This window comes from Ceraceosorus guamensis (genome assembly GCF_003144195.1).
Source record: "Ceraceosorus guamensis strain MCA 4658 unplaced genomic scaffold IE81scaffold_5, whole genome shotgun sequence".
NCBI classification, from domain to species: domain Eukaryota; kingdom Fungi; phylum Basidiomycota; class Exobasidiomycetes; order Ceraceosorales; family Ceraceosoraceae; genus Ceraceosorus; species Ceraceosorus guamensis.
In genome coordinates this window covers 284333-312219 of record NW_020290000.1, presented here as the reverse complement: position 1 = coordinate 312219, position 27887 = coordinate 284333, and the positions used below count along the sequence as shown (strand labels likewise).

General features: G+C 56.7%; 9 protein-coding genes across 9 annotated transcripts; 8 read left to right on the top strand and 1 right to left on the bottom strand.

Annotated features, from left to right (window-relative positions):
• The first annotated feature begins 614 nt into the window (after positions 1–614).
• IE81DRAFT_191123 (hypothetical protein) lies at positions 615–4236 on the top strand. The gene is made up of 2 exons (XM_025510796.1): positions 615–1890; positions 1962–4236. Exons 1-2 carry the CDS (start codon positions 769–771, stop codon positions 4134–4136), a joined length of 3297 nt encoding a protein of 1098 aa, XP_025372601.1. The 5' UTR covers positions 615–768; the 3' UTR covers positions 4137–4236.
• Positions 4237–4656: 420 nt separating this feature from the next.
• Positions 4657–6031, top strand: IE81DRAFT_191084 (hypothetical protein). Its single transcript, XM_025510795.1, has 2 exons — positions 4657–5334; positions 5432–6031. The coding sequence occupies exons 1-2, from the start codon at positions 4831–4833 to the stop codon at positions 5867–5869; spliced, it is 942 nt and encodes a 313-aa protein (XP_025372600.1). The 5' UTR covers positions 4657–4830; the 3' UTR covers positions 5870–6031.
• A 1588-nt stretch (positions 6032–7619) lies between these two features.
• On the bottom strand, positions 7620–9608 carry IE81DRAFT_191081 (hypothetical protein). Its single transcript, XM_025510794.1, has one exon. The coding sequence runs from the start codon at positions 9514–9516 to the stop codon at positions 7750–7752; it is 1767 nt and encodes a 588-aa protein (XP_025372599.1). The 5' UTR covers positions 9517–9608; the 3' UTR covers positions 7620–7749.
• Positions 9609–11910: 2302 nt separating this feature from the next.
• On the top strand, positions 11911–14599 carry IE81DRAFT_320199 (hypothetical protein). The gene is made up of 6 exons (XM_025512948.1): positions 11911–12242; positions 12327–12593; positions 12677–13192; positions 13271–13402; positions 13486–14109; positions 14182–14599. Exons 1-6 carry the CDS (start codon positions 12195–12197, stop codon positions 14476–14478), a joined length of 1884 nt encoding a protein of 627 aa, XP_025372598.1. The 5' UTR covers positions 11911–12194; the 3' UTR covers positions 14479–14599.
• Positions 14600–15270: 671 nt separating this feature from the next.
• IE81DRAFT_285492 (protein translocase SEC6) lies at positions 15271–15869 on the top strand (the record flags this gene model as incomplete). Its single annotated transcript, XM_025511640.1, has 4 exons — positions 15271–15333; positions 15440–15473; positions 15592–15653; positions 15732–15869. The coding sequence occupies 4 exons, from the start codon at positions 15271–15273 to the stop codon at positions 15867–15869; spliced, it is 297 nt and encodes a 98-aa protein (XP_025372597.1).
• Positions 15870–19339: 3470 nt separating this feature from the next.
• IE81DRAFT_328028 (alpha/beta-hydrolase) lies at positions 19340–21818 on the top strand (the record flags this gene model as incomplete). The annotated part of the gene is made up of 5 exons (XM_025515092.1): positions 19340–19700; positions 19789–20592; positions 20670–21437; positions 21513–21602; positions 21676–21818. 5 exons carry the CDS (start codon positions 19340–19342, stop codon positions 21816–21818), a joined length of 2166 nt encoding a protein of 721 aa, XP_025372596.1.
• A 1932-nt stretch (positions 21819–23750) lies between these two features.
• IE81DRAFT_320193 (acyl-CoA dehydrogenase NM domain-like protein) lies at positions 23751–26395 on the top strand. The gene is made up of 5 exons (XM_025512947.1): positions 23751–24175; positions 24264–24335; positions 24573–24640; positions 24715–24802; positions 24883–26395. Exons 1-5 carry the CDS (start codon positions 24113–24115, stop codon positions 26164–26166), a joined length of 1575 nt encoding a protein of 524 aa, XP_025372595.1. The 5' UTR covers positions 23751–24112; the 3' UTR covers positions 26167–26395.
• Positions 26396–26482: 87 nt separating this feature from the next.
• On the top strand, positions 26483–26783 carry IE81DRAFT_320192 (hypothetical protein). The gene has a single exon (XM_025512946.1). The coding sequence runs from the start codon at positions 26523–26525 to the stop codon at positions 26712–26714; it is 192 nt and encodes a 63-aa protein (XP_025372594.1). The 5' UTR covers positions 26483–26522; the 3' UTR covers positions 26715–26783.
• Positions 26784–27132: 349 nt separating this feature from the next.
• IE81DRAFT_190903 (hypothetical protein) lies at positions 27133–27825 on the top strand. Its single transcript, XM_025510792.1, has one exon. It carries the CDS (start codon positions 27241–27243, stop codon positions 27769–27771), a length of 531 nt encoding a protein of 176 aa, XP_025372593.1. The 5' UTR covers positions 27133–27240; the 3' UTR covers positions 27772–27825.
• Positions 27826–27887: the final 62 nt, after the last annotated feature.

The following is a 27887-nucleotide window of genomic DNA, read 5'->3' as shown; positions in this document are numbered from 1 at the left end:
CCATCATCCCGACCTGAAACGCCGTGCAGCAACGCCCACAAATAGTGACTGGGTGACTGCGCAACCGCGTCGTGCGCACTCATTCTCTTGGATTTGATTGGCCTCATTGTGCATGCGCCGCACCAGCACCGCCCTTTCATGGCACTTGCGCGGCAGTCGATGTCCGACGATCGGCGCTGTACGTTGCTGAACGCCGCCCTTTTATCGCCATTTTTGGTATTTTGATATGGTCATGAGTAATCTCCGCCGCAGAAGTGTTGCTGTTTTCGTTACCGTCCCGACATGCCAGCGAAGCCGGTACGGGAGTCAGGCGACATCAATATGTGCGTCTTGCTCCGCTGTGACTGCTCAAGTGTGAGTTCAATCGGAGCTCATGGGCAGGACGCAGAGGACGGACACCCGCTCGTGACTGCAAGGTACGCGGTGGAGCACAGCATTCACGTACCTGGGCGAGGCTAGTCGCTTCAGCTGTCTGCACCCCGCAACCCTTTCCAGGTGCCCTGCATCCAAATTTGATCGTTTGCGTCTCCGGCGGCCTATCTCAAAGTCTGATGAGCATCAAGTAGCTATCTCACTCATCACGAACACCTGGTCATGTATCGTTCGACACCTCACATCCACATAACTCCATCGAGTGCACCAAAAAGGCGCTTAGCTCTGCAAACATCTTCTCCACACTGAGGTCGCCTGAGCACTGGGCGTGAAGCATCAGAAATTGGGCGCACCAGCTCCTAGCTTCCTCAAGCCAAGTACCCAACGGCTTTGGACATGCCCTTCCTGGCACGCCTGCGCACGCCAACCAAAGCGAAGAGGTCGTCTTTCTCGCAGTCACAACAATCAATAGAAGCCGCTCCCCCACTCCCAACCCCCGTAGGGACAGGTGAAGATGGGTCCGTCTCACATGATGTGCGAGTCCTTCGAGGCATGGCACGGGAGGGGTCAGGTCAGAACACTGGCGGGGGTCGAGCGCCTGCACCACCATTGAAGCTGAACGCTGAAGACGCGTGTCCACCAGTCTCCTCTTCGTACTCACACAGCTCCTCGGGTCAAGCAGACGGACCGCGCGTGGAAGCGCGCAAGTTTCTCCAGATTGATGTGCCCGCCACACGGCCAGAAGACCTCTTGCATCCACCCGCGTTGGGTACCGACACACCCAGCGCGGATAGTAGCAGTATCGCGACACCGCCTTTGGCCTCGCCGGCATTTCGCTTCGAGACGCCGCGCCACTCTGGCTCAACGAAAGCTTCCCACTCACATGGCAGCCCCTCTGCTTCCACGCCGATCCCTAGTGCCCGCGGTGGGGCTGCTGCCAAAAGAAGGCCCAAGACGTCACCTTCCACATCCGCGAGCGACTCCGTGGATCACGCCGCGTCGGAGGCGAACATCGCGGCAAACTTGCCAAATGCGCTTCACGCGGACAATTCAGGTACCACCGATGTTCTCCGCACTGGCACCAGAGATGACAGCGCTCGAGCGTCAAATTCAAGAAACCTGTTGTTGGCACAGCGCAGTAGTCTCCACAATCTTCCGAAGCTATCTAGGGATGCTTCCCACTGCGTTCAAGCGCTTCAACGCTCCTCAGCGCCGCCCTCGCGCGAGACGCAGGCGGGCACCGATTTCGACTCGAGGGCGTGGCTGCGAGTGCCAGAGAGCGGCCCGGCCAGTCAGCGCTCAAGCTCAACAGTCTCGATTGCTTCCGTGACGTCGTCTCAGTCCAGCGTGGAGGGGCCATCGGCGCCCTTTGTGCGGGCGCCAGATTTTGTTCACGACGAACCAGCTGAGATCATGCACAGCCTGCCTGTCGGGAAAACAGCCCCTACTCCTCCAGAGGAGGAGATGACGGAGGTGTTGCAGACGCCGCGCGCCAGTTTGGATGGTTGGAAATTAATAGTGAGTTTTGCAACTGAACTCTATGCGCACGGCCTCCGATGCTCAGATGGTCTCCGATCGATCCCCTTTAGGCCTCCGAAACTTCAGCGCGACCAGCGCCCAAGCATTCTTGGAGCGCTTCGGGCGCATCAGTACATCCTGGCATCGCTCACGTCATGCGTAGCGAGTCGTTATCGGTCCCTACCGCTCGGGAAACAGACACGTCGCCATCTCCGACGCACTCGAGAGCAAACAGTATCCGCAGTGTCACCTCCAACGGCAGTCGCCGCATATCTTTCTCGCCGAGCGTGCGCATAGCCAATGCAAAGGCTCCTGCAGGGCGGCTACGACCCATTCATGGTCTCGGAGGTCAGATAGCCCTTGGCGGAGGCTGGAGGCATCAAAGGGGTGAAAAGGATAGCAACGCACCTACGCCAGCAGCTTCTACTGGAAGGGGCGGTGCGGGCAACCATCGGCGACCCAGAACAGCACCCGGCGCTCCAGAGAGCGAGGCGGTCGCCAGAGGCACTTTTGTCCGGCTTGCAAATTCCGATTCTCACGAGCCTGAAGAGATTCATGGAAAGCGCAAAGTTCCAGCTGTGAGGCCAGACACCGAGTCTGGGCCAAGCGCTGCCTCACCGACAAAGAGCATCTTTTCCCTTCGTCGCCCGCGCTCACGTGGATCTGCTAGAGCAAAGCCAGAGCGATCGCTGACTGACCGCGACGTCTACGCTCCCATTCATCCGAACGGTCCGTTCGGTGGACGGTTACCGGCGGAAGCGATCAACTTGCCCATGGAGGCCACTGCAGTTGACCGAATGCCGGCACCGCCACGTGCCTTTTACCCTGGCACCTTGATTCTCGTTCGGTCGGAGTCTGAAGAGGACGACGATCATAGCGTCTCTTCCAATGTTGGCGATGAAAGTTCTCTCGACAATCAGGCTCGCGCGGGTGTGACTGCTGTTCAGACGTTCAATTCGTATGCAGGAATGCCTCTTACCGTTAGCCCGACTCGTGCTACAGCTATGGGAACGGATACAGCGACCTCAGGCGTTCCTGATCAGCCTAAAGGCCCTGGCGATGACCTTGCTCTTTCAGGCCAGATAGACCCGATGCATCCTCGAGCCGAAGCAGCGCTACGTGGCGAACATGGTACAAATGAACATGAAAGGCTCAGCCACTTGGCAGATCCGGTGTACAGCTCAGAGGAAGAGGTAGAACAGGATGTGGAAGAAGCACGACAACGCACGCCCTCCGGCAACCATCGTGTCTTGTGGAAAGGCCCTTCCCGACCGTCAAGCGCTGAGGTTCTGGGCATATTGCCGGGCGACTCGGACTCAGAACACGCACGTGAGACCGACGATGAGGAGGCCTCTCCTTCGAGCAAGCAGCATCGACGTCTCAGCAGCCTTAGCAAAATTTTGGGTCGAGTGGGCCGCGCTTTGCAACCCCGAAGACCCTACGATGAGGAGGGCAATAAGGACAATCGTCGGCCAAGCAGCCGTGTGGATCGTGTAGACGAAGCCGTCACACCTCGCAAGGTCTCTCACAGGCGCAGAGCGACAGTGAACACTTCCTTACCGACCACAGAGCTGTCAGCCTTAATACCACATCAAGCTGCGTCCCTCGCGCAGGCTGCCGAGTCAGCAGTCACCAGAAAGGGATCTTCTTCGCGTCTCAATGCACTACGAGAAGACCGTGCCAGCGAGCCACCTCCAAGAGCTACGCCTGCGTGTGCACGCATCGTGGCGAAAGATGACGTATCCTCGTACGCCTCGCCGATCCTGGTCAATTCACCGCTGTACGATGGAAGTCTGCAGGAATGGCAGTCTCGGCGGCAAAGTCTGCGCTCAGCAGGCAGGTCTCGCCCAGGCTCGAGGCAAGGACGCAATGACGGTAATTCTCGGGCTGCGGAGCAGCCTGAGATTGTAGAGATTCGCAAGCGCGAAACGCCTTGGGACCTTGAGCTCAGAGCGCTCGAGGCTATGCATATGCGGGAAAAGCGACGGGAAAGCAGAAGCGCAAGTCGTGCTGCGAGTCGGCGTGGAAGCACGACTCCGAGCCTCTCCGCGACGAGCACCGGCGGGGCTGCAACGGACAACGTTTCTGGCCTCAACACGCCGCTCCCAGATAGCGAATCACTCGCTGCAAGCCCCGTGAAATCTCGTTTGACACCAGTCTCGCCTGCTTCCATCAGATCAGCAGGCGGCTCGCTACCTGCTAGTCCCGTCCGAGCGGGCCTTGCTTCATCTTCGCAGAGGTCATAGGGTAGTGCAGAGGTAACTCTGTAAGATCGAGCCTCTGCCACTCCTCCTTGTCGCGCAGAATTCAAATTTTCGCTAGTCAAGGTCCATCGGTACATGCTTCGCCTGTCATCTGCATCTGCTTCCTAACAGTCACCGGTCAAGATATCTCTGCCGAGCAACTACACGTTCCCTTCTCTCATCACTTCAGCCATGTCAGCGGCTAGCTGACAATCACAGTCACAGAGGCTACACACAGCTTCCAAGCTTGGCCGTGAAAAATTGTACATACCGTTGCCTTGCAACTTGAATTCCGCGTCTCCAAAGTCACCATTCAAAAATTGAGATGGATTGTGATTGAATCATACATACATCATGTGCCTGCTGCGCCGGACATGCGACGCGCGAAGAGCGTCACTCAAGTCACGAGTGTGTGTCGCGCGTGAGCAAGTGGAGGGGCACGCGACCGCATGCTGACTGTATGTCCAGTCACAACAGTCTCCGCGACTCAGCTGGGCGGCGCGTGCGCATCAACTCCCCCCCTCCCTCGCGGGCTCGTTCACGATGGTGAGCGAGAGGAAGGCCTCCTTCGTCCCAACCACCGACTTCATTTCCCATCATGAAAGCCCACAAATTTTCGCTCCGAAGGCTTGAATCGATGCGCGAATGAGTGAACGGTGCTTAGAGCCAGCTCTGACGAGCTTCACATTCTGTCGCCATGCAGTCAGCATCCAGTGCAGCCACTGGAGGGCCTCGCACCTCACGAGACGAGTATTCGACCAGACAGAGCTACTACCTTCGCATCTCGCCATATATGGTACTGCTAATGTCTCTGTTCTTGGATGCGCGGGATGTCAGATGGATGAACTCTCATCAGGGGCAAGGTGAAGGTCTAGATTCCGATGAGGAGTCAGATGGAGGAACAGATGCTGAGGGTGGCGAGTCGCGCGGGGAGACGATCCTTGCCATCGCGCTGGCGCATCTCAAAGAAGTTTTGATGGAGAAGCTACTTCGAGAAAGTGTGGGAAGCACCAAAAGCACAAACATACTTGCCGGTGCTGCGGCTTACGACGTCAAGCTGGACGGTAACACTCTTGGCGCGTGGAGTGGAAAGGAGACGGTGGACATCTTCGAGCATCCAGACTTTCGCATGGCTTTCTACTTCCAGAGGGCTGCTGCAAGCGGGGTCGGCGGTGGCAATAGACATGCTGTTCTGCTCAAGGTGAGTCTTGGCAAGGAAGGAAGGCATGGCGTTCGGTGAAGGCAGGAGGGTTCCTTGTGCTCATCTCCTTGCCCCGCTGTAATCTTTTTGCATTCAGAACAAGCGTTTGACGTTCCCACATTTGCAGCGCCGAAGACGTGGGGACGAAGCGGAGGTCCGTGGTGCGCATGGTGGACCCTCGATGCCAATCCCTGGGCCAATGAACAATCAGTCTGCGGCAGCCCTCGGTGGCGCAGCCCTGACAGGTCCGGTGATTGGGTCTATGGCTCCCCCACCCATACCAAGCAAGCGCAGGCGTGCCGAACCGCGCGAAGACGTTACGCACGATGCGTTGCAGGATGTTCGAATCAAGCCAGACCCTGACGCAGAACCGGAATTTCAGCCAGACAACTCCTACACTGACGAGTGGGGATTTTCGACTCCGCAAGGTGATGCGTCGCAGCCAGTTGGAGCGCGTAACCAAAGGGCAGAAGAAGACGAGGAGGAAGATAAAAAGCCACGCCTCACAGTATCATACAGAGGCTTCCGGATGTGAGTCTATGCGAACACAATCGAAACTTCCACCGCTATTGACTCTTCTCGCTCTCTTTCTCCAGATTCGAAAAGACTCTCGTGGTGGTGCTGGAATCCACAGCTGCGCAAAAACGCGCCTATCCCTCGCTCTTCAAAGCTGCTCCCACGGCACCAGCTCCGCAACTAGCTGCCCAGCCTGTGCGCGAGAGCACGGGGCGTCGTAGCGTCAGCGTCACTCCGGGACCGGGAAGAAATGATGCGCCGAACGGCACGAGAAGATTTACGCGCAACAATGGCCGGACACCCTCCGCCTCGCCCGCACCTTTTGCTGATGGCATCGACTCTATGCGGAGTGCGAGCAGACCGGCTTCTAGTTCGAGAAACGCCGCACTGTTCAGGTCCACGCCTAGCGAATGGACGCCCACGCCCACGCCTGAGCCAGAGACCTATCGCGCACAAGCTGCTCGACATTTGCCGCACCAAGGTGTCGCTGATGCTGCTGCAGATCCAGCTTCGGTGACTGATGCTCGCTACAAGCGAGCACCCTCGGTTGCGTTTGGCAGAGGGGACGAATCTGAGCCAGTGTCAACGTTGGAAATCGAACACGGCGAGCAAGCTGGCGCTGCCGCTCATAGCGAATTTGGCGGGGCAGTTGGTCTGGCACAACGATTGTACGAGCGACAAAAGATGCCTCTGGGCATGAACGAGGACGACGTGGAGCTACTGGAGCGCTGACGACGAAGAGCTCGGCTCCTCGAGCACGTTCTGCGGGCACAACATACTCGCACCACGCTTGGCAATCAATATCTTATCATTTTTCGGGTCGAGTGTATGCTGTATAATCAAATCGCTTGGGAACAGTGCCCGGGGGAGCTTGCTGTGGGAGGGTTGAGTAGCTGGTCTGGTTGGCGTACTGCTGAGGTTGAGAGAAGCTTGATGAGGGCGCGGCATTTCCGCCGGGAAATGAAGTCACGTGAATTTGGTCAGAGTGAGAAAAGTCGGCTGGGTTGATTCGATCTGCACCAAGGCTCGGCGTGGAAGTTTGTGTGTGACCCCACGAGCCTGCTCCTGGAGGTGCGAGAGTCCCGCTGTGGCCGTGACCACCATGGAAGCCATGCCATGGCTGATTTTGATGCATTGCTGGGTTTGGACCAACCTCGTGGCTCGTGTAAGCTGTGGTGTGCGGCTGACCGTAGAATGCGTGCGGTCCAGAGTCTGAGTTGAGTGGAATGGCTGCGTGTGGGTCGTATCCAGCGCTTTCGCGCGGCAGAATGGGAGACTGAGCAGACGAAGGTGGGTTGTGATAACCTTGCAATGGTTGATGAGGGCGATGAATATTGCGGTATGTGTCTTCGTTGTGTTGCTGACCCGGCGCCTGGAAAGGCGAATAAGTATGGTTCGTGCCCGCACGACTTGTGTGACCCTGCTCTTGAGGTTGTAACGGACGCTCGATGGAACCCTGTCCGTTTGCCAAACCAGGACCGGTACTCGACAATCCCGTGTACCGGCCCGAAGCTTGATTTGCAGGCATGGAATGCTGCTGATTTGGATCTTGCATGTCCCAACCTCGTCGCAAACCTTCAGGGAAATCGTGCTCCCGGGTCGGTCTTTGAGTGTACACACTACCCTCGTGGCTTGCATTATCTCCTTGGCCTCCTAGAGGTGGGGCAGGGATATCAAAGCTGTACCCGCAAGTGCTGCACTCGGTCTTGATGACTCGGCCATGAGGTCCCGATGTCAGAATTCGGACCGTTGCGGTCAGACCGGCGAGCAAGGGCGTTTGACAAGCCGAGCACGAAGAATGCTTTACTGTGGGATCTCTGGAAGGAGGAGCCAAGTTCATCAACAGTACAAGAGCGAGCAGGCAGCCCTGGGCGGTCCAGATCCAACTGTCCAAAAGACTCACAATCGTATAGTCGCCTTCGCGGCCAAGCTGCGAGAGTCCATGACTGCTTGCCTGGCGTCGTTCATATCTCCCTGGTGCAATGCTCCCGAAAGCCCTTGTGAGTCATTCTCTGGCGAGAACGCGGCACGAGCTGCATGCATTCCTGCCTTCTGGTGCAGCATGGATAAGGTGCTCACCGTCTCCCACTGCGGTACTCGCAAAGCTGAATTGGGCGGTTCCGGTCTCGTCACCGGACGAACAGGATTTGCAGGTACTGACGGAAGGGCGGTGGGGAACCTTGTCGGCACGTACTCAGCACCGTGACCTTGCGATAGGGTTGGCGGTGGTCCCGGTGCCTTCACGGGACGCGCAGGTGGGAGAGGCGGAGGAGGGCCTGGCGGCCCACTAGCACGCGCTGGAGGTCTTGGAGGCGGACCAGGCGGCGGTTGAGCGTTGCCTCCTCCGCTGATGCTGCTGCCTGTCGAGGCACTTCGGTGCTGACCAGGTCTCTGGCGGCTAGGTGGATTGAAGGGGTATTGTTGAGGCTTCGGAGGTCTGATGACCACGCCCGGCTTCATGGGCAGCGTAGCTGTTGTAGTGGCGAGAGGTGGTTTTTGTGGCAAGCCTGACGAAGACGAAGCTGCCGGCCCGGCAAAAGGTCGAGGAGTGCGGGCTTGAATGCCCAGCATTCGCGCGAGTCCCGCTTCCGACGTAGAGACTGAGGTTGATGGAGCTGGGTCTTGGGGCTCGATCCACTTTTTGCGAAATGCTGCGAGACGTGCGGCTGCGTCTGCTGGAATCTCCGTCTTCGAAGAAGGGGACAAGGAAGTGCGCGGTGGGGCCTCGATGAGTCCAGATGAACTCTCGCCTGCAGAATCCGCACTCTGATTTCCTGCTTTGACATTTGCCGACGGCGGGCTGTCGGAAGCAGAGTTCGGGGCGACCACAGTTGGACGACCTTGCTGCTCGTCGGTAATCTTTCTCTCTTCGTGATGATCTTCTTGGCTCGCCGCAATCTCGTGCATGCTCTCCGCATGTTTGGCATCGTCATCCGCCAAGCGCGGTGCCTGCACAACATTCTGCGGACCAGCCGCACTGGCATTCGAAGAAGCCGTGCTCTCCTCGGCGACGGCTTCTGTAGTATTGGGGCGTGCCGGGCTTGATGTCTCCAGTTCCAAGTGCTCATGTTGCTTACAGGTAGAGGCAGCCTGGCTTCCTCGGAGCACGGAGTCGCTCTGTGCTTTGGTACGCTCTTCCTGCTCAGCAACGATCGGGAGAGGTTTGTCCTGAAGTGCTACGGCCCCTGGCGTTAGCAAGTCGACCTCGGTTTCAGATTGTTCACCTGGCAACGCCAATGAGGCCATGGACTGGTTGTCAAGCTGAGTAGCAAGGCGATCAGCAGAATATCTCTGCGCGTCCGTCACACCTGACAGGAGAGAATTGGCCTCTGTCCGAGGTCGCTTCGCAGCCTCCTCTGAGCTCCCATCTGAAGCTTGCCGTCCTTCATTCGCTTCCGCTGCCCTCTTCAAACTATCTTGCGGGCCATTTGATGGTCGCTCTTGGCCGACAGCCCCGTCAATCTGCGCACTTGGCTGTGTTGAGTCCCCGATGCCGACTTCGGGCAGGGTGATCTGAGCAGGTCCTGATGTATCCTGAGTGGCGCGCGCTTGCCCAATGCGTGTTGACACTGGCTCCTCCTGAGCGTCATTGGTACTCCCGGCGCTTCCCTGGGCTGCACTAGCTTCGGCACCGCGCTCCGCACTGACGAATTCTTGCTCTTCCATGCTATGGACAGAAGAAGGAAAGAGGTGACTCGCTGCAGAGTAGGTCGAAGGGCAACGAGATGAGCAGAGATGGCTAGATGGCGAGGCCGGAAGCGATTTTGAGCGCGCAGAAAGCCAGAGCAGCTCAGCTCGCAACCCTGCTCCAAGCGTGGTCAGAGTAAGCGGCCTCGTCTGTGCTTGGCACTCAGAGACGCGTGCAGTAGAGTGAGACTGCAGGGTCTAGGAATTCGTGAGCGTGTTCCACAGAACAGTTCAGGCAGCTGCGGAATCGGTCGAAGGAGAGGCAGGGCAGAGAGCACACTCTCTGGTAGAGGTGCGACGTGTGAGAGATGATGCAAAGCGGCTGATGCGAAGCACTTGCGCAGCTATTGCTTCTGCAGTACAGAAGCAATGATTCTGACCGCGTGACAGACCCAGCTGAGAGGCAAGGAAGGAAGAGAGAGGGGCTGAGACACTCAAAGCAATGCGTTTGAGAGACGACTTGGTCTTCTGAAGGGAAGCGCGGCCTCTGGCAATACAACGAAGACGAAATGTCGAGCTGATTCCGAGTGAAGCACATGGGGTTTGGAGTTAGCCAGATTCGTAAGAAGGTAGCGTGAGCGATGAAGTGAGCCAGTAGCCTCACGGACGCGTTTGAGAGCTAGATCCACTGCACACTTTGGAGTAGCACCAGAAGCGAGCGTGCGTAGTGCAGCAACGAAGCGAGGATCAGCTTGAGACAAGCCTGTGGGTCATGTGAGGAGGTGACTGCTTGGTGCTCGGTGCAAGACCAAACAGCATCGTGTCAGACGGACCTCAATAATGAGATGGCTCGTCGCAACTTCTTTTACGTGACGCGCGCCGCTGTTGAGAATGTCACGTGATACTTTTGCTTATCGTACCGGAGGCCGCGGAGATAGCCCCGATGCGCCAATTCATGATGGTTACGCTGCGACGTGCTGAGGGGCAACATCGCGTTCATGTCGGTATGACGATCCTCGGCGCTGCGTGTCTTTGCTGCGTATTATGTGTACATGGCTGATGCTTGAAGAGATAAGCGGAGTCAAGTTTGGCGGTCCCGCTTGGACTCGTGACTGGTTGAGCATGCGCGTCCATAGCACTATACTCAGACACTCGAACTCGTGACTGTTGCAGGCATTGTCACAAGCCAGCTGGACGCGACGACGCGACCAAAGATCTTCACCGCGGTGAGACCTCTCGCAGCCAATCGTGAATTGAGCGTCGCAATACTCGGACCGGATGGCAAGTCAGATCGCTGCTATTCAGGTGTCTGACCATCAATCGCGATCGAGCTGCATCATTAATAGCAGCGCAGGAACACCATCTGCGAGTCAAGAGTGTGGCAAGAATTCCTTATCGCTTGAACGAGGTCTGCATGAGGCCTGACTTGCGGTTGGCGGAGCGCCATGCACGCGCGGTTGCCGGAAACTCGTCTGCAAGCGCGTATATGGAGTCACAGTGATGCAGAAGCTTGCAAGTCGACTCGCACTTTCATTCAGGAACGAGCGAGCGCTAACATCAGCATAGCCGAGGGAGGCCTCAAAATTGATGAATCGAGGCGGACAATCAGCAATGATTGGCTCCCGAACAGAGCTGCAAGGGGCCAAGCCACGACACCGCCGACACTGGCACTCTTCTTACCTCTACCTCTACCCCTACTCCTACTCCTGCAGCTACTAAACCACCACTCAGTATGCGCGTGGGATTCTTGATTGACAGCGCTCTTTGCAAGCTTTTGAAAGCGAAATCGTATGCTGCTCGCTATATCTATATGGGCGCACACTCCTGCCTCACCGGCGTGATGTCGCCTCGGCATCCCAGTGTGAGTTCTTGTGGCGCAGCGAGCCGCTCGCGCGTGCGCGTACGTGTGACCGCGCACGCGACACGCGCCAGCGGGCTGGCGGGTTGGCCGAGCGACCGCGGGGGTTAGCCCGGTGCGAAGATCATGCATGATGGGGCTGAAGAGGACACGAACACTCACGACTTGCCTTCCGCCCAAGCCTCCAGCAGAGCCCATGTCTGCTTACAGCAGCTAGAGTATCTATGCTTTCCTTCGCAGCGAAATCGGCTCAAAAGATTGCTCGAATGCCGACCTCACCGTGAGCTTGCTGCGAAAGCAGACACAGCTCTTGTGCATGCACCTACCCATCCACAGTCGCCGTGATGGACTGGACTTGATGTGACCTGCATGTGTGCCTCGGCACTTTCGCCATGCTCGACCAGCTCCGATACAGGCTCAGGACAGCTGGGCTTGTCCTGTGGCAATTAAGCTGCAAGCTGCAAGCTGCATGTCCCTAACGCTGCCTATCAGTGGTGCCCATCCCAGCAGCAGCAGCAGCCTTATTAATGAGTGGCTCAAAATTTGAGCCAAACTTCTTCTGAACCCCACGCCGGCTTGCATGTATGGCGCTACAGCAAGTAGTACACTCCAGCCCTCCTCGTCACTCTTCTCGAGCAGACTCGCTTCTTCAGTCTCGGCTTTGGCGCGATAAGGGCTGTTCCTGACATCTGAGCGCGCGCAACAGCGGCCACGCTCTCCTTCAAAAGCTTCACACCTGCTCACGCGAGCTCTTCAGACACCCTTGTTCCTCGCTCCCATTGGCTTCAACAACCCCCCTGCCCGCTTTCCTCACCCTTCCCCCGCCCTCCCCCGGTGCCACCTACACAGGCCTTTCAACATGGCCTCTGAATTGCCCAAGTGGAATGACGACAAGCCGGCGCCTTTGGTAAGTTGTCCTTGGCGTCAGCAGTCCTGACTTCTGCCAACAGTACCCAATAGCTCACCGATCATCCCTGACTTCACGACACAGGCGTCGGACGCGACCAAGGATCGCATCTCTCCTCGCCATTCGCACGACATTGAGGATCAAAAGCAGCAGCCCTACTCGACAGAGTCTGCTTCTCACAAGAGCGATCCCACAGCTCCGCATGACCTGGAAGCTAAAGCGCTCTACGACAGAGAGCATGACTTGGATGAGGACGAGAAGAAGAGCGACGGGCCCATTGCACAGCTCAAGATGCTGTTGCATTCCAGGGGTGCCGTGATCGTCCGAGATTTTGGTCTCATTGCTCTTCTTGTAAGTTTGCAAAAGCAGCTGCAGGCACGAGCGATGGGCAGTCGGACACAAGAGCTGATGAGCTTGCGGTTCGGTGCTTTCAGCTGGGTTGGTGGATCCCATCCATCATCAACGAAAGAGTCAGGCATCGATGGATCGTAGCTACCATCTTTAGTTGGTTCTTCATCCTTCTTATCCTGATGCACAAGTCGCGCTACATTCCGCAAAGGCCAATCGTTCGGGTCATCTCTGCAGTCTGGACAACGGCCGCCGAAAAGCCCTGGTCCCGCATCCCCTACAAGGGCAAGCTCGCCGTTGGCTGGCTGTCCTTGGCGGTGTTGGTGTTTGGTTCTACCTACGGGCTGCCCATCGAGCAGGGCAGCTCTCTGGGTCAACGAACCATTTCGCTTGTCGGCTACTGCCTCATCTACGCCATCATCTTTGCTTTTTCATCCAATTACGGTGCCGTTCAAGCCAGGACTACGATTCTTGGAATGGGTCTGCAGTTCATCATTGCTCTGTTCGTTTTCCGCACTGGAGCTGGTCTGTCCCTCTTCTCTTGGATCGCCACTGCTGCCGCTGATCTGCTTGCGCAAGGTGTCAATGGAGGAGCTGCATTCGTGAGTCGCCTTCGAGATCGTGGAAAACTCATGTTCCCGCCCTAACAAACCACTTTCAAATACTGTCCTGTCGCGCAGTTTTGGAGAGACTTCGTCGAGAACGGCTACTTCTTCACAAATGTGCTGTCCTCCATCGCATTCTTCGTTGCCTTGTGCATTGTGCTATTCTATATTGGCGTCCTTCCTTGGCTTATCAAGAAGGCTGCTTGGGTGAGTCTGAAGTTGAACGTTCCGCAAACACGAAGCGCGCTCGTCCTCATTCTGATCTGGCTCGTTACTTCGTGCCCGCGCAGTTCTTCTACAAGGTCTTCGGCATCAGCGGTGCTGAAGCAATCGTCGCAGTCGCATCGCCATTCATTGGTCAAGGAGAGAATGTCGTTCTGACTCGGCCATTCGTCAAGAGCTTCACTCGATCCGAGTTCCACCAAGTGCTGGTTTCCGGTTTCGCGACCATTGCTGGCTCAGTGCTGGCAGCGTACATCTCTATCGGAGTCAATGGCACGGTTTTGGTGACTTCCAGTGTCATGTCGATCCCAGCAGCTATCGCCGCCTCCAAGTTGCGCTACCCCGAGACGCAACACTCGTACACGGCCGGCAAGATCCAAGTCTCTGCCCAGGAAGATGAAGTGGACCGCGCCAACGATGTCTTCCACTCCCTCTCCAAAGGCGCCTGGTTCGGTGTGCGCGTCGCTGCGCTCATCTTTGCCAACGTGTTGGCCATCGTCAGTCTGCTCTACACCGTCAACGGTTTGCTGACCTACATCGGTCGCAGCTGGTACATCCCTGACGACAACCCACTCAAGCTTGAACTCATCTTTGGCTACCTGCTCTGGCCGCTGACATTCTTGTTGGGTGTCCCTGGTCACGAGACGCTTGCAGTCTCCAAGCTCATTGCAGTCAAGGTTATCGCGAACGAGGTGGGCACGTCGTGTCAGTGTCTAGTGTGATTGCTCCACTTGCTGACCCAGCACTCTCCTTCGTCTCTCCAGTTCGTCGCGTACGACACTCTCCAGAACACCGTCATGCCAAACCCAGAGACGCGATTGAGCCCAAGAGCCTACCTGATTGCCCAATTCGCTCTCTGTGGATTCGGCAACATCGGCTCTCTTGGTATCAACGTCGGCATCTTGTCTGCCATTGCGCCCACTCGATCAGCCACCATCGTCAAGTTGTGCCCCAGCGCTTTGCTCACTGGTATCCTCGTCACCTTGAGCTCCGCCGCTGTGGCAGGCATTGTGGGCATCCCTGCAGAGTACGTTCCAGTCGCTCCAGCTGCTGCTGCATGAGCTTGATCTGCCCTCTATCTGATGGTCGCAGGCCCATTGAGCTGGCTACCGCGCACTTCTTGTCTTGTATCTACGTCACCGGACTCCAATTTTCCGAACCTGATGAATGCACATTCCGTCTTTTCACTATGCCGCCATGACTGATGTTGGTGTAGTTCTGCAGTGAGTAAGTCCGAGCTTGCACTTGATGCAAGCCTGGCACCTCCGAGTTTGGAAAGTGGAGTCATGAAACATCACGATGCCGCACTCGAGTCAAGTGTCTGATTTGCAAGAGTCTGAACCAAGTTCAACTTATATTATTCACAGATTGACGAGGTCATTCGCGATTTGCAAAAGGTGAGGTATTCAAACGGTACGGAAAGCACGTTCGCGCTCTATACGGTAAGCCAGAAGGTGGCCTGGTCGCCCGCGTGACACGTGTCATCACGTGCGTGTGCGTGCGCCCCTCATGTTCCGCGACATCGCCGGCCGTTCCTGCGTACGCACGCTCGGACGGCAACAGCGATGCACTTGGGAACAGCGAGCGTTCTTCCAGATTCAAGATTCCCAACTCCAAGGCGCGATCGAATTTCTCAACTACGGCTTCGCAGCACTCATCATCGTACAGAAGCAAGTCTCTCTCACATCGACAGTGTGGTGCTGAACGGAGCGCTTATCCACTCGAGTGTAGGCTTTTTACGCAAGAAGACTGCAGGAGCCCATCAGGAGATCCCCTTCACTGCAACCCCTTGGACTGCAAGTCTACGTCTAGCGCACTATTGCACCACCGCTCATCCTCTAACACACTCGAACATGTCGGACGCAATCAAGGACCTGGTGGAAATTCCCCAGAGCTTTGTCAAGGATGGGACACAGGTGAGCATCCGGCGGCGATCGGTGATGTCGTTGGGGCGAGGGAATGGCGCGACGATAGTGTGCCACTATCGGTCCGCGGCTTTTGCTGATCCAGCAAGGTTTTCAGTTCTTCAACAAGTGCACCAAGCCCAACAAGAAGGGTGAGTGAGTTGTGACTTCGCTTCCAGCGGAAAGGAAGCGTAAAGGAGGCCTTGTCACATGCAGCAGCGCTGACCCGCCCCATCGGTGCACTCGCACCCTCTCTTTCCTTCCCTTCAGAGTACCTTCAAATCTGCAGGGCTGTAGGCATGGGCTTCGTCGTCATGGGTTTCATCGGCTACGTGAGTGGACGCCGGCTCGGCGAAGGCCGATTACCCTCAATTTAACCTCCGGACCACCCACTGCGCACCTCTTTGCAGTTTGTCAAGCTCATCCATATTCCTCTGCGACAAATTGTGAGTGTATCCTTGCAGCAGGCGCAGCATCACTTCGAAGCTCTCTCGCTGATGCTTTACGCTTTCCGTCTCCCTTTTCCTGCCAGCTTGTGTGAGTTGTAGATGGATGCGGCGGGAGCGCAAGGCCGCGTGGACTCGCTGGCTCGCTTAGGTGACTGATTTGGCGACGGGACATTCTTGCCTCTCACAGCGGATGAGGGCAGCCATTGGGCAGGGATGAGGAAGGGGGGGGTAAAGACGGATGTGAGTAGCACAATGCGCGGCAAAGACACTGGACTCGACTGAATAATCAAGATGCTCCCCTCGCCCTGGTGTTCGTCGGCAGAATATTTTTGCATGGCTCTCAGGCCGAGTTTCCTGGACGGTCTTGTCGATCGGATCGTTCCCTCGAACGGACGATCACGTGTCCAGCACCTTGTCGTGCTGCAGTGGGCCTAGAAATAATCAAATGCAAATCGCGAGACGTCACCAAGTCATGCGTACACTCGCTGCACTTCAACATGCTGCCCGAGGTGGGCGAATTGGCATTCGGGGGACATCACATTCACCTGCTTTCTACGTTCCAAAGGTAGGCGAGGTAGGCCAAGAGCGATAGGTAGGTGCTAGAAAAGCCTGAGACGCAGCCGGGAGAGACATCACGCAAGGTTGTCGGAGATCATCGGACGAGTCTCACAGCTGTCTGTTACATCGACATTGACCTGCCGTGCTTGTTTCGCTACCTACAAGCGCTTGGAGCGAGCTCGGTACGGACTAGACTGGGGGTAATGGCTGTTGCCGTCTGCTGCGAAGCTCCTGCGAAGCTGGCTCTGCCTCTGTGAGCAAAGAGGACTTCCCATCCTTTGACTGTCAAGCCGGCGGACTTAAGCAGCGAAGCCGATAGGACGACGTCCGCTTTCGTGAACAGCAGCTTACAAGTGCACGTGCCCGCTGCTCGGAGTCTGCTCGGCTGCTCATGACTTTCATTCTTGAGCAAGTTCGGGCCAACAGCGCGAATGCGCAAGCCAAGAGCAAAAGAATCTCGAGAAGGTGAAGAGGTGTGGACGCAGCGAATCAGTTAGCCAAGCAGGAACGTGTTCGACGTGCTCGAAAAGGCATGCGAATTGTGCTTTCAGGTCGGACACTGAAAGCTGTCATCTTTGCACCTGTCCGGACCTGCTGAGATTTGCAAGAGCACGTGTTCTCCTATCAAACTTCTACATGAGCCGGAACAGCCAAAGCGGAAGAGGGAGCGTGAATGCGTCGTCGATCGTGAGACAGGCATGGCGTGGTGCGTGGACTGCTGTCGCTTGAGGTGTGAGCATCGACTCCGATCGAGATCGCGATGCCGACCGGACAGATCGCGGCAACGCGCAGGAGTTGGCTCTTGTTTGTGGATCGTGTCTATGATGCATGGAACTAGCAATCTAGCAGGCAGCTGGCCTGACAGCTTTCATCGTCCTCGACCAGCATTCCCACCAAAGCGCTGTCCGCTCCTGTCTAACACCTTCTGCCGACGTGAGCTGGTCGTGAACTTGCTGCCGCTTGTGCCGAAACGTCAGCAAATCGAATCAAGTACGTCTGTAGCGACGACAAGCCTGCACGGACAAATCGCACCATCAGCAGCAGCATCCCGCACAACGTATGCCCATCTCACTCGCTGTTCCTCGACTTCATTCAAGATTGCTGCTGCAACGCTGCCGTGGCTGCTGCGAGCATGCAGATGCACAAAGCGTCGAGAGTCGAGGCTTGCCCGCTGAGCTGAAAGAAGCAATTTGTGGTGCGTGCGAGGGTGGAGTTGGGGGCAGCAGCGGAGCTCCGGGAATATGTCGGAGTTGCGCCATTCAGATTCGAGCACCATTCGATCACCAGCAGCATTCACATTCGTGATTCAGACTGACACATTTGCTTATCCGGTAAAGCGTGACAAATTGCGTTCGCGTTGAGCGGAGAACAGAACTCACCAAAATGAGTCGTGAGTCGTGAGTGGAGCTATCAAATTCATGACTCTTCACGCTCTGCTGTTTCATCCGAGCTTAGACTTTGCTCGAGCATCTTGGCCGGCGGCGCGGCGGTGCGGGGCCTTATTGCGGCTGATTGGCGCGGGGAACGTGCTCAAAGGCGCGCACCGCGCCCATATAACCGCGCTAAGACCTGCCATCTAACAAATGAATCGTGAATTCGCCGTCCGCGTCCGCGCGGGCCCCAGCAACGCGCATATTCCGCGCTCAACGCCGCGGCTCGTACTGAAGCGGGCGGCGCGCGGACACGACCATTCGTGAAGATAGCATGATGGCTGCGATTCGCCCGTCATACACCTATACCAGCAGCTATACGCTCTCCGCCCGATCGGCATGCTCGTGACTCTGAAGTTGACCAGCACAAGCAGACTTGCACATTTGCTGTCTCTCAAATCTTCATGTGTACCGGCAACGTCTCATCATCGTCTCTCAGCACTTAACTTCTCAGACTCCATCATGGCGCCCCAGTTTAACTTTGATTGACAGACTCCCGCACACGCGCACTTACCACCAACTCCCCTTGCTTGCCCACATCCACGCATCGACCCGACTCCAGCATAACCGCCAGCCAGCTTCTCTGCCTCTTTTCTGATTGCAAGCCCCTGCCGCCTTGCTCTTCGCTGTTGCGCCCATAGACGCCCACGCGCCCTCGCTCCGTGGGCGCTACCCTATCTCGAGATCCCTTGCCGAGAAGCACACCTCACACCTCTCCTTCTTCTCGTGTCTGTGCGCGTGGACCAAGTGAGGCACGCACGATCGAATCACGACTCGAGCCAATAGCCGCACAGACCCCGGACGTGACAATTTGCGGGCCGCTTCGCTTCCACGTGCTGGCCTCAAACTCAATCTGGGAAGCGGGCCATAGCTCATTTGCCTCTCGAAGCTCATACCGGCCAGTCCGAGTATACATCCGCGGAGTGCGCAATCAGCGCAGCCTCGAGTGGTGTAGCCTGCTGCCTGATATCGCTCGACCTGCAACGCTGCTTCGTGTCCCAGCCTTGTCGCCAGCGACTACAGCACCTTGCGGCTGCATCGTTCATCCCGCTTCTCTGCCCAGCAACATTTCGTCTCTCTTCATCAATCTCCACCTGAGAAATTCCTTGTATCGACAACCCATCGCCCGGCTTTCCACCTCACAATACCTAAGGCAGCAGGCGGCGTTGTCGAGCGGAACTCGCGCGGGACCGAGATAGCCCAGCCTGCTACGGCACACATTTCGTCAAGAGGGGCTCGAGTGTGGAACTTGCAGACGCAGATCTACAATCAAGCATTCTCCATCTCGATTCGGGCTGTTCACTTGAGGGCATCGATTCCCTCCTGTTCGTCCAGGCTCACTTGGCAGCGTTTACGATCTGAGGCGGCATTCCATAAGCCGGTTCCAAACTGCGCATCTGGGCGGCCGAGTGCATGCATGGCAATTGAAGGTACAGCAAGTCACAGTTCATCGATCAACTACACAGCTTTCGCACTGCATCAACATCGATCTGGCAAAGCACTCGCGGCCTTTCGACTTGAAGAACAATCAACATGAATTCCACAACCACCACGTCACCCAGCTCGCCGGAAAGGCTGAGTATGGCAGAGGAAGCCAGGCAGCTAAGCGATGCTGAGCGGTCCCATGACTCCGCCTTAACCTCTTCAGGCCCCAGCAGCCAAGCACGCGAAGGTCATTCATCATTCAGCCCAGACCACGAGAAAGGCAACAGCAGGGGCGCAAAGGCGGGCTTGGCGACCTTCGCATCCAGGAGAAGGGGACTGATCATCATCTTTGCTGGGTGCATCGTCGTCATCATGGTCATCCTGGCTCTGGTCCTTCCACTAGCTCTCATCTTGCCTCACCGGCAGAGCGGGTCAGCCAAGGCCACCCCAACCGCCGCGGTCAGGGACGGCACATTGATATCTGGCAGATTGCTCGATGGCTACGAGGTCTTTGGTGGTGAGTATGCGAGCCAAATTGCCTTGCAAAGCGATGCGATTTCGGTCACAACTCTGATCCTCGTACCATCCTTCGCCTCCCCTGCAAGGTATACGATATGCGGCTGCGCCTGTTGGCGATCTTCGCTTTGCACCACCCCAACCGCCTCCCTCGCCGATACAGGTGGCCTCGGTCAGCATTCCCAAGTCCAAGTCCAAGTCAAAGTCGAATTCACACAAGACCAAAGCTTCGGCTCACTCATCAGCTGACCAAATCAGTAAAGGCGGCAACACGGTCGCCGACGCCGGGGACGCCATTTCAGCTGGGGCCGATCGCAGAGATGCACCACCTGAACCGAATCTACGTACTGTGCAAGCCACCAATACCGGCTTGGTCTGCCCACAGGATGGGGACATCAGTCGTCAGGACGAGGACTGCCTTTTCGCCCAGATCATACGTTCGCCAGGCGTGCTTCAGAACGCTTCCCTACCAGTCTTGCTCTTCTTCCACGGCGGAGGTGGACAAGCTGGATCTGGGGCTTCGTATATCGGCAGCATGATCAAGATGCTCGATGCTGGCCGCAAAGCCGGTGGACCCGATGTGATGATCGTCCTCGTCAACTATCGCCTCGGCTCGCTTGCTTTCTTGGGAGGCACGGAATTCGATGAGCTGAGGCAGAGTCGATCTGGCAATGTCGGTCTGAACCTTGCTTTCCAAGACATGCGTCAGGCCGCAAGGTGGACGCGCGACAACATCGACCAATTTGGAGGAGATCCTGATCAGATCACCATCTGGGGCCAGAGCGAAGGCGCATTTGGCGTTGGCTCGCTGCTGACAGCCTATCCGTCCTCGGTAGAAGAACCAAGGCCCTTCGCGGCTGCGATATTGCAGTCCGGCGGACCCGGTGGTCAGCGTGAGTAGATTCGGATCCATCGTGTTCACACGCGCGAAGGCCCTGGTTGATTGTCTTCCGGCCCGCTACTCATACAGCCATGCTGCCTCAAAGCTATAAAGACGATCAGTTCAATCGCGTCCTCTCCGACACCGAATGCGGCAGTCTTGATCTAGCGAATGCTACCTTGGCTGAGCCTCCAAGGGCGTTTGACCCTGTTGCTGCCACTGCGCACCTGGAATGTCTTCGAGCGCTTCCCTGGCAGAAGCTGAGAATGGTCACCAATGTCGAGGCAGACAGAGCTCTGAAGCCAGAAGGGTATATTCTCGGTTCCTACGCCTGGACACCCGCTATCGATGGCGGCCCAGAGGAAGGAGGGCTCTTCTCCGACAGGGCGAGCGATTTGCTGTCGAGCCGGCTGTACGCCCGCGTGCCGATGCTGTCCGGTGATGATGAAGACGAAGGAACGGTGTTCGCACCGGATACCTTCAACGAGTCGCCCTCTTTCGAGGATTGGTTGGGCAGGATATACTTCGCGGGGCCTGACAGAGCCAATGCTTCGGGCATCGCCAGCTTCAACGACACTATGGACGCCCTTCGAAGCGTAATCGCAGCTTACCCTGACGATCCCAGCCTCGGATCACCATTCTCGGCTGCGGACCCCACGGATCGGTTCTACGGACCGACCAATCAGTACAAGAGGGCAGCGGCAGTGTATGGCGACATTCGTTGGCACTCGAATAGAAGGCTCTTCCTACAGCGAGCAGCGGCCGCTAATGTGCCCATCCATGCCTACCTATTCTCTAATCGAAATCCTCGTGCGCCAGTTGAGCTCGGGGTACCTCATGGCGCGGACCTCGACATGAGTGAGTACACTGTGCGCGTACTGCGCGCCGGCGTCGTTCCAGGCGTGCTGACACGAGACTTGAATTTCAAATCAGTTCTTCAAACTGTCTCGAGTCCCCTGGGCGCCACCATGGCTCGCCAATGGCTTACCTTTGCCGCGACGCACAATCCCAACGCACAAGGCTGTGAGTACGATGGCGCTTGCTGGACTGCTCGTGCGCGGTGAGCTGATCGACTCCCTCGCGCGCGCATCAAAAGTGCCCGTATGGCCCGCCTATGGTTCCTCTTCGTCAATCTTGCTCTTCGACCACAACGCCACGAGTGTGTCCGCCGATGATTACCGGAGCGAGGCCATCAACGTGCTGAACAGCGATAACGTCTTGACGGTCACTGGTAGGTGACCCGCGCCCGGATCAGCAGGTGCACGAAGCACACGCACACACTCTTCACTTTGCCTTACCATCATGGACACTCCAAGTTTCGACCTCGCGCCAAGTCTCTTACCCATTTGCAATGTGCTTGCGCACTTTTGAGCGCGACGTTCCTCGCATCTGCTGTCGTCCACTTGAATCGCCATGTATGCTTGTACAGTACCACAACTAATATTACAACAGCTGAAGGTCCGCCCAATCCAATGCTCACTTTGTGCACCTGATGGACTAATTCAATCAAGCAGATGTAGGCTGGCAAGTTTTGAGTAATTGAAATTGCAGCCCCGGCGGTGTCACGAGGGTTGCGGGCGGAGCAGCACCGCGATGCACGTGAGGGGTGAGAAGATCTCGAGTCGTGCAGGCGCAAGTTCTGCTTCACGGTTCAGACCGTCCATGGCCAAGCTGCCGTGACCGCAGCGGTGGAGATCGAAATGTCGAGGGCAGATGCCGACTTCGGAAGTAGTTGGGTGCACGTACATGAAGGGGCAAGAGCCAAGGCAGCCCTAAATTGCGGGGTAAGGGCATGCACAGCAAGCAGGGGGGCTTGAAGCCTTGCATGTCTTTCGAAGCCCCCCCCCCCCCTCCCCCCCCCCAGTCCGACTCTGGCGGGTTGGCCTGTCCATCCAGCCACGCCAGCCGCGCCCAAGCAGAGTCAGATGTAGGCCTTGCACCACGCTCGACGAGCGGGATTTGTCAGCAAGAGGCGAGCGCTCTCTCTCGGCTTGGACCTGTCGATTGGTATGTGAGGTGCTGTGTGGCCTCGCTGTGATCTAGGATTGATCTTGGGTTTGCTTAGCTGGGAGGCGGTCGAGCGCAAAGCTACGATTGCATGGTCCCTTGAGTCGAGCATCAGCTACAGTGTAGGCAAAGGGATCTCGAATGTGATCTTGATGAGGTCGGTCCCTCGGGTATACATACGAGCCAAATAAGGCTTAGGCCGATGGAACCAAAGGCCGAAAGATGGGCGCGCTTAGCGTTGTCCCCTTTGACTCGCCGATGTCCCCGCGGACCGAAAGTCACGCTCGCAGACTGCTGCTGTTGGAGCGTCGAGTCCCTCGATCTAACGCTCGTGTGCATGGTCATTCGTGATTGCTTTGAGGCGCTGATGCTGGTGCGGCTATTATACGCGTACACGCGACGAAGGATGGGAGGCTCGCGTAGTGCTGCTGGTGTGCTGCAGCTAGATGGCATCCATGCATGCATGGATGCATGCGCGTGCCCAGCGTGAAAGCTTGACGCGACGCAGCTAAAGAAGCCGCTTTAAAGCGCGAGCCAATCAAGGGGTTCGGCTGATGCAGCGTAAGCTATGGCCGCTGTCAGTCCACGTTTGGCTCAGGCAGGGTTGAAGGGGCCGAATGGGTACCATAGCGATTTAAGACTCTCGCGGATGCCATGCCATCTTTGTACGAGGGAGAGCAGTAGGGTGGGCAAGGACAGCCATGTTAATTTCAGGCTGATCGGACACTGGCCAGAGACTTTCGTAGTGACCATGCATCCCACGAACACAAAGAGGCAGCGACCCTTCCAGGCTGACGAATGGGTCGTCGGCGACAGGAGCAGCGTCAGCCTAGCCAGCATCAGCATCACGCAGGCGTGTTGCTTCCCGCAGTCGTCCATGCAGGGCGCAAGTGTCACGTCTGCTCTGGTCAATATTCAGAGTCACAGTGGCGGAGAGGCCTACCTACGCTTCTGCATGCGCGCCAGCTTGAGCTAAAAGTCAGCCGTGTATGCCTGCCAATTGGCAAAGTTCCGTGATGACTTTGACTGGCGCAGCGCCTACACCTAATCGCGCTTCCCCCCTCGACCGGCTACCGGCGACCGGGGCTCATTCCAAGCAGGCGCCTTTCAACAGACACGGCATCTCGACGGTGCATGCGTCGGCCTTCCCCGCACTCTGGACCTCGTAAGCAGACGGATACAGTGCTGTGATGACTGAAATTAAGGCAGGCAGGCAGCCACGCATCAGCCCAGCAGCGCCCGTGTGAGTGCGCGAGCCAGTCAGTGTGCGGACGTTTTCGCTCTGCCACTGCATGGGTCCGAGTCGCAGCCAATCGCATGCCTGCTCTTCCTTTCTAGCTGCTCGCAACGCATCGCGCACATACCTTTCCTACCAACCACATCCACCCTCACGAGCGTGCTTTCGTTTCTACCCGTCTTCCGACCCCGCTCTTCACGAGACGACCTGTGCACGCTGAAGCTTTGCACACAAGCATTCCCCACTCTCCAGCCTTCCACCTTCTCCACTCCTCCCACACTTTCTCACAATGGCTGCTCCTCAGCAACAGAAGAAAGAGCTCAAGGTTCTGAGCCGGGATGATGTTGGCAAGGTACGCACTCTCTCGACATGGCTTCTCCTCCTCCTCCTTCCTGCGACTGACGCTTTTGACGCCCCTCTCTTGCTTCCGTTCACTTCAGCACAACAAACCCGGAGATCTTTGGATCGTCATCGATGCCAAGGTCTACGACTTGTCAAAGTTTGCTGAGCTTGTGAGTGCTTTGAACGGGGCGAGAGTCATCGCATGGAAAGGGAAGCTCTGGGAACGGGTGCTTGGCTTCGGATGCGAGAAGCTCGACGAAGCTTTGGATGGCGCTTGTAGAGACAACATCTCCTGCAAGGCTCATCTGCTTACTTTGAGCGATGGCGAATAGTTGGCATTTCTGCCGTGCCGCCGTGACATGACAGCTGAATTTTGTGCTGTGCCTTGAATGCTCGCCACCCTTTAGCACCCTGGTGGCGAGAGTGTCCTGTACGACGAAGAGATTGCCGGCCAGGATGCCACAGAGACTTTCTTGTGAGTAGTTTCAAGCTGGAACAAGTTGGGTCTACTTAACACGAAGCTCATCAAGGCCGGCACAACCCTTGTAGCGGTCTGCACTTGCACGAAGTCCTCCTCCGACCTGCTTATCAAAGGCTCATGATCGGAGAGATCAAGGGCGAGGAGTCCAAGGTTGTTGTGAGTTGCAGTGACGCTTGATGCTCTTCGTGCTCTGTTTAGCCCTCCCTGACCTGTTCGATGCTATGCTTTCTCGTCAGCCCGACGAGCTTGGCTCCCGCTCCAAGGTTCCCTATGCAGAGCCCATGTGGCTCACCGACAACTACTTCTCTCCATACTTCAAGGAGTCTCACCGCAGGTTGCAGAAGGAGTTCAGGGCTTACGTGGATACCATGATTTACGAGGTCGCCCAGCGATGCGAGGCGAACGGCAAGCGCCCCGATGTCGAGCTGCTCCAGGACATGGGCAAGAAGGGCATCAACGCCATGCGCATGGGCCCCGGAAAGCACCTGCACGGCCGAAAGTTGTTCGCCGATGTCAAGGGTGAGGAGTTCGACTACTTCCACGAACTTGTCATCACTCAGGAGCTCGTCCGCATGGGCGCTCGTGGCTTCGGTGATGGCTTGAACGGAGGTATGGTCATTGGCTTGCCACCCGTCATGAACTTTGGCAGCCAGAAGTTGAAGGATGAGGTCATCGAACCGGTACTCAATGGCGAGAAGTACATCTGCCTCGCCATCTCTGAAGCCTTTGCTGGATCCGATGTCATGGGCATGCGCACATTCGCCCAGAAATCCGAGGACGGCAGTCACTACATTCTCAACGGATCCAAGAAGTGGATCACGAACGGCATGTTCGCTGATTACTTCACCACCGCATGCAAGACCGACGAGGGATATGCAGTGCTCCTGGTTCGCCGAGACTTCGGTGGCGTTGAGACCAAACAGATCAGGACCTCTTACTCCACTACCGCCGGAACCGCTTACGTCACCTTTGACAACGTCAAGGTCCCCGCCGACTACGTCATTGGCGAGGATGGTCTCGGTATTCAGATCGTCTTGTCCAACTTCAACCACGAGCGATGGGTCATGTGCTGCAGCACCATTCGCTCCTCGCGTGCCATCTGCGAGCAGCTGCTCAAGTGGTCTGCCCAACGCAAGGCCTTCGGCAAGCCCCTCAACTCGCAGGCTGTCGTGCGCGCCAAGCTGGCTAGCATCATCTCTCAATGCGAGGCCGCTCAGACATGGCTGGAATCCGTCACCTACCAGATGTGCAACATGACCTACAAGCAGCAAGCGCTCTTCCTTGCTGGCCAGGTCGCCCTCCTCAAGAGCTGGTCCACTCGCGTTTCTCACGACGTAGCGGACAATGCTGTCAACATCTTTGGTGGACGTGGTCTCACAAAGACTGGGATGGGTCGCTTTGTCGAGGAGTTCCACCGCACCTACAAGTTTGACGCTGTTCTGGGTGGATCTGAGGAGATTCTGGCTGACCTCGGTATTCGACAAGCTCTGCGTATGATGCCCGAGAACGCCAAGCTCTAGACTCGACCATTGCCTCCCAGAAATCTCCGCGGCGATCGCTCAAGTCCTCCGCTTGTTCTTATACACATTTCAACTCTTGAATCGGTGCCTGTGCGACTCTATTGAACGCAAGTCCTCCGTGCGTAGTGAGCTATCCCATTATCTACCCTTCTCTCACTTGCGCGGAGCAATGAAATGTCACTTCAGCGTCCGCAAGTCTCTCAATGTCGCATCAAATTGTGAAGATGGTGGTCGCCTTGACATTACTCGCAGAGTGCTGCTTGACCAAACCGCAAGGCAAGTCTGACCGCCTCGAAATGTTCATGAGCAAACGTGAAGTCTTTCATCATTGAGGATAGATAGGGCTGGTTGCCTGCATGTCCACCGCCCCAAGAATGAGCGCGGGAGATCTCGTGCTTTCGAGCGCGTGGTGGTGGTGGTGCACCTACAAAAGTGTGCGTACATTTGCAAGCAAGGACTCGATGCGCGCCGACGAGGGCCACTTTACTGCAGCCGCGATTGCGATTGAGCCCGTTTTTTTTGTTGAAATAAGCCGGGCCGGACCGTAAGTTTCTGCCCATTGTGCCACAAGAAAGGGGGGCTTGCGAGTTATTTGTTCGAGATGCCCGAGTGGGGATGTGCCATTGGCAGAAGAAGGTAGGAGCGAGGGTCCGTGCTGTGCTTATTGGATACGATGGACATACATACGGGCCTGCAGCATTGACATTGCCTTGGTGACCGGTTCCGGTTGCGGCGGAATGCAGCTATAGCTGCTGCTGGCTATAGCCGCCAATGCAGCTAGCTAGCTGCCCTTGGCACCCACGACTCCACGACTCCAGCAGTCACGAGTCAGATGAGTGACTGTGCCGCAAGCGGCACCACGGCATGCAAGAAGGCATCAGAAACACAATCGTGAATCACGAATGGAGCGTGAGATGCGATCGAGGGCAGGCAGTCAGTGCACGCGCATCTGGATATCATGACAAACACGGGTCAAGATTCTCTTTACTCGGCATGAGCGCCCCTTGAACAGGCACGAGGTTAGATAGATGCACACCACACACTGCCTCCTCTGCACTTGGTGAACCTATACGCATGGCGGTGCCAAGGCAGCAGGTACATGGTGGACTCAGCTCAGGACTCAAGTGGCCTGTGGGAATGATGGTAGCGGGCACGTCACTGCTTGCATCAACCCTGCTGCGCGTGTGTCCTCAGCGTCGGACACGAGCAAACGCTCTTTGGAGAGAGATCTGTTTGACCCGATGCGGTGTCCAATTCAGGCACCCGTACCCTCGACATATACACGTAGCACAACAACATCGATCAGCAAGCACACGCGCGGACGCCGTGGCTCATGCGTCCCGGCCCGAGCTTTCTACAGCTATAGGTAAGTTTGGGCTCCGCTGTAGGGCCGAGGGTCACAGAACGTGGGCGCCGGTTGGGATTGCAAGGATATACAGGAAATCGCGAATTTTGAATGAAGCATATAGGATGGCCAAGGGTCAAAGCACGTACATGGAAATGAGATCAATGATTGGTATAGGAGCGGCGCCAAGCAAGCCAGCCCCGCGTCTCGTGAATTGGCGATTCCTATATGAAGCTGCTGTAGGAGACCCATGCAGATGATCCGTCAGACGCTCGAGTACTCATGTCGTGCCGCTTTCGTGACTCCGACATCGTTTCGATTGTTGTGATGATTCACCTTGAACATCCCTCGACCGGCTTCTGGACGCTTAGGACGA

What these genes read in the sequence shown, in the direction of transcription:
- IE81DRAFT_191123 (XM_025510796.1), top strand. Translation starts at nt 769, where the DNA reads ATGCCCTTCCTGGCACGCCTGCGCACGCCAACCAAAGCGAAGAGGTCG. An exon ending in TGGATGGTTGGAAATTAATA is followed by an intron (nt 1,891 to 1,961) that starts GTGAGTTTTGCA and finishes GATCCCCTTTAG; the next exon opens with GCCTCCGAAACTTCAGCGCG.
- IE81DRAFT_191084 (XM_025510795.1), top strand. Translation starts at nt 4,831, where the DNA reads ATGCAGTCAGCATCCAGTGCAGCCACTGGAGGGCCTCGCACCTCACGA. An exon ending in GACATGCTGTTCTGCTCAAG is followed by an intron (nt 5,335 to 5,431) that starts GTGAGTCTTGGC and finishes TTTTGCATTCAG; the next exon opens with AACAAGCGTTTGACGTTCCC.
- IE81DRAFT_191081 (XM_025510794.1), bottom strand. Translation starts at nt 9,516, where the DNA reads ATGGAAGAGCAAGAATTCGTCAGTGCGGAGCGCGGTGCCGAAGCTAGT.
- IE81DRAFT_320199 (XM_025512948.1), top strand. Translation starts at nt 12,195, where the DNA reads ATGGCCTCTGAATTGCCCAAGTGGAATGACGACAAGCCGGCGCCTTTG. An exon ending in TTGGTCTCATTGCTCTTCTT is followed by an intron (nt 12,594 to 12,676) that starts GTAAGTTTGCAA and finishes CGGTGCTTTCAG; the next exon opens with CTGGGTTGGTGGATCCCATC. An exon ending in TTATCAAGAAGGCTGCTTGG is followed by an intron (nt 13,403 to 13,485) that starts GTGAGTCTGAAG and finishes GTGCCCGCGCAG; the next exon opens with TTCTTCTACAAGGTCTTCGG.
- IE81DRAFT_320193 (XM_025512947.1), top strand. Translation starts at nt 24,113, where the DNA reads ATGGCTGCTCCTCAGCAACAGAAGAAAGAGCTCAAGGTTCTGAGCCGG. An exon ending in TGTCAAAGTTTGCTGAGCTT is followed by an intron (nt 24,336 to 24,572) that starts GTGAGTGCTTTG and finishes GCCACCCTTTAG; the next exon opens with CACCCTGGTGGCGAGAGTGT. An exon ending in GCGAGGAGTCCAAGGTTGTT is followed by an intron (nt 24,803 to 24,882) that starts GTGAGTTGCAGT and finishes CTTTCTCGTCAG; the next exon opens with CCCGACGAGCTTGGCTCCCG.
- IE81DRAFT_320192 (XM_025512946.1), top strand. Translation starts at nt 26,523, where the DNA reads ATGTCCACCGCCCCAAGAATGAGCGCGGGAGATCTCGTGCTTTCGAGC.
- IE81DRAFT_190903 (XM_025510792.1), top strand. Translation starts at nt 27,241, where the DNA reads ATGGCGGTGCCAAGGCAGCAGGTACATGGTGGACTCAGCTCAGGACTC.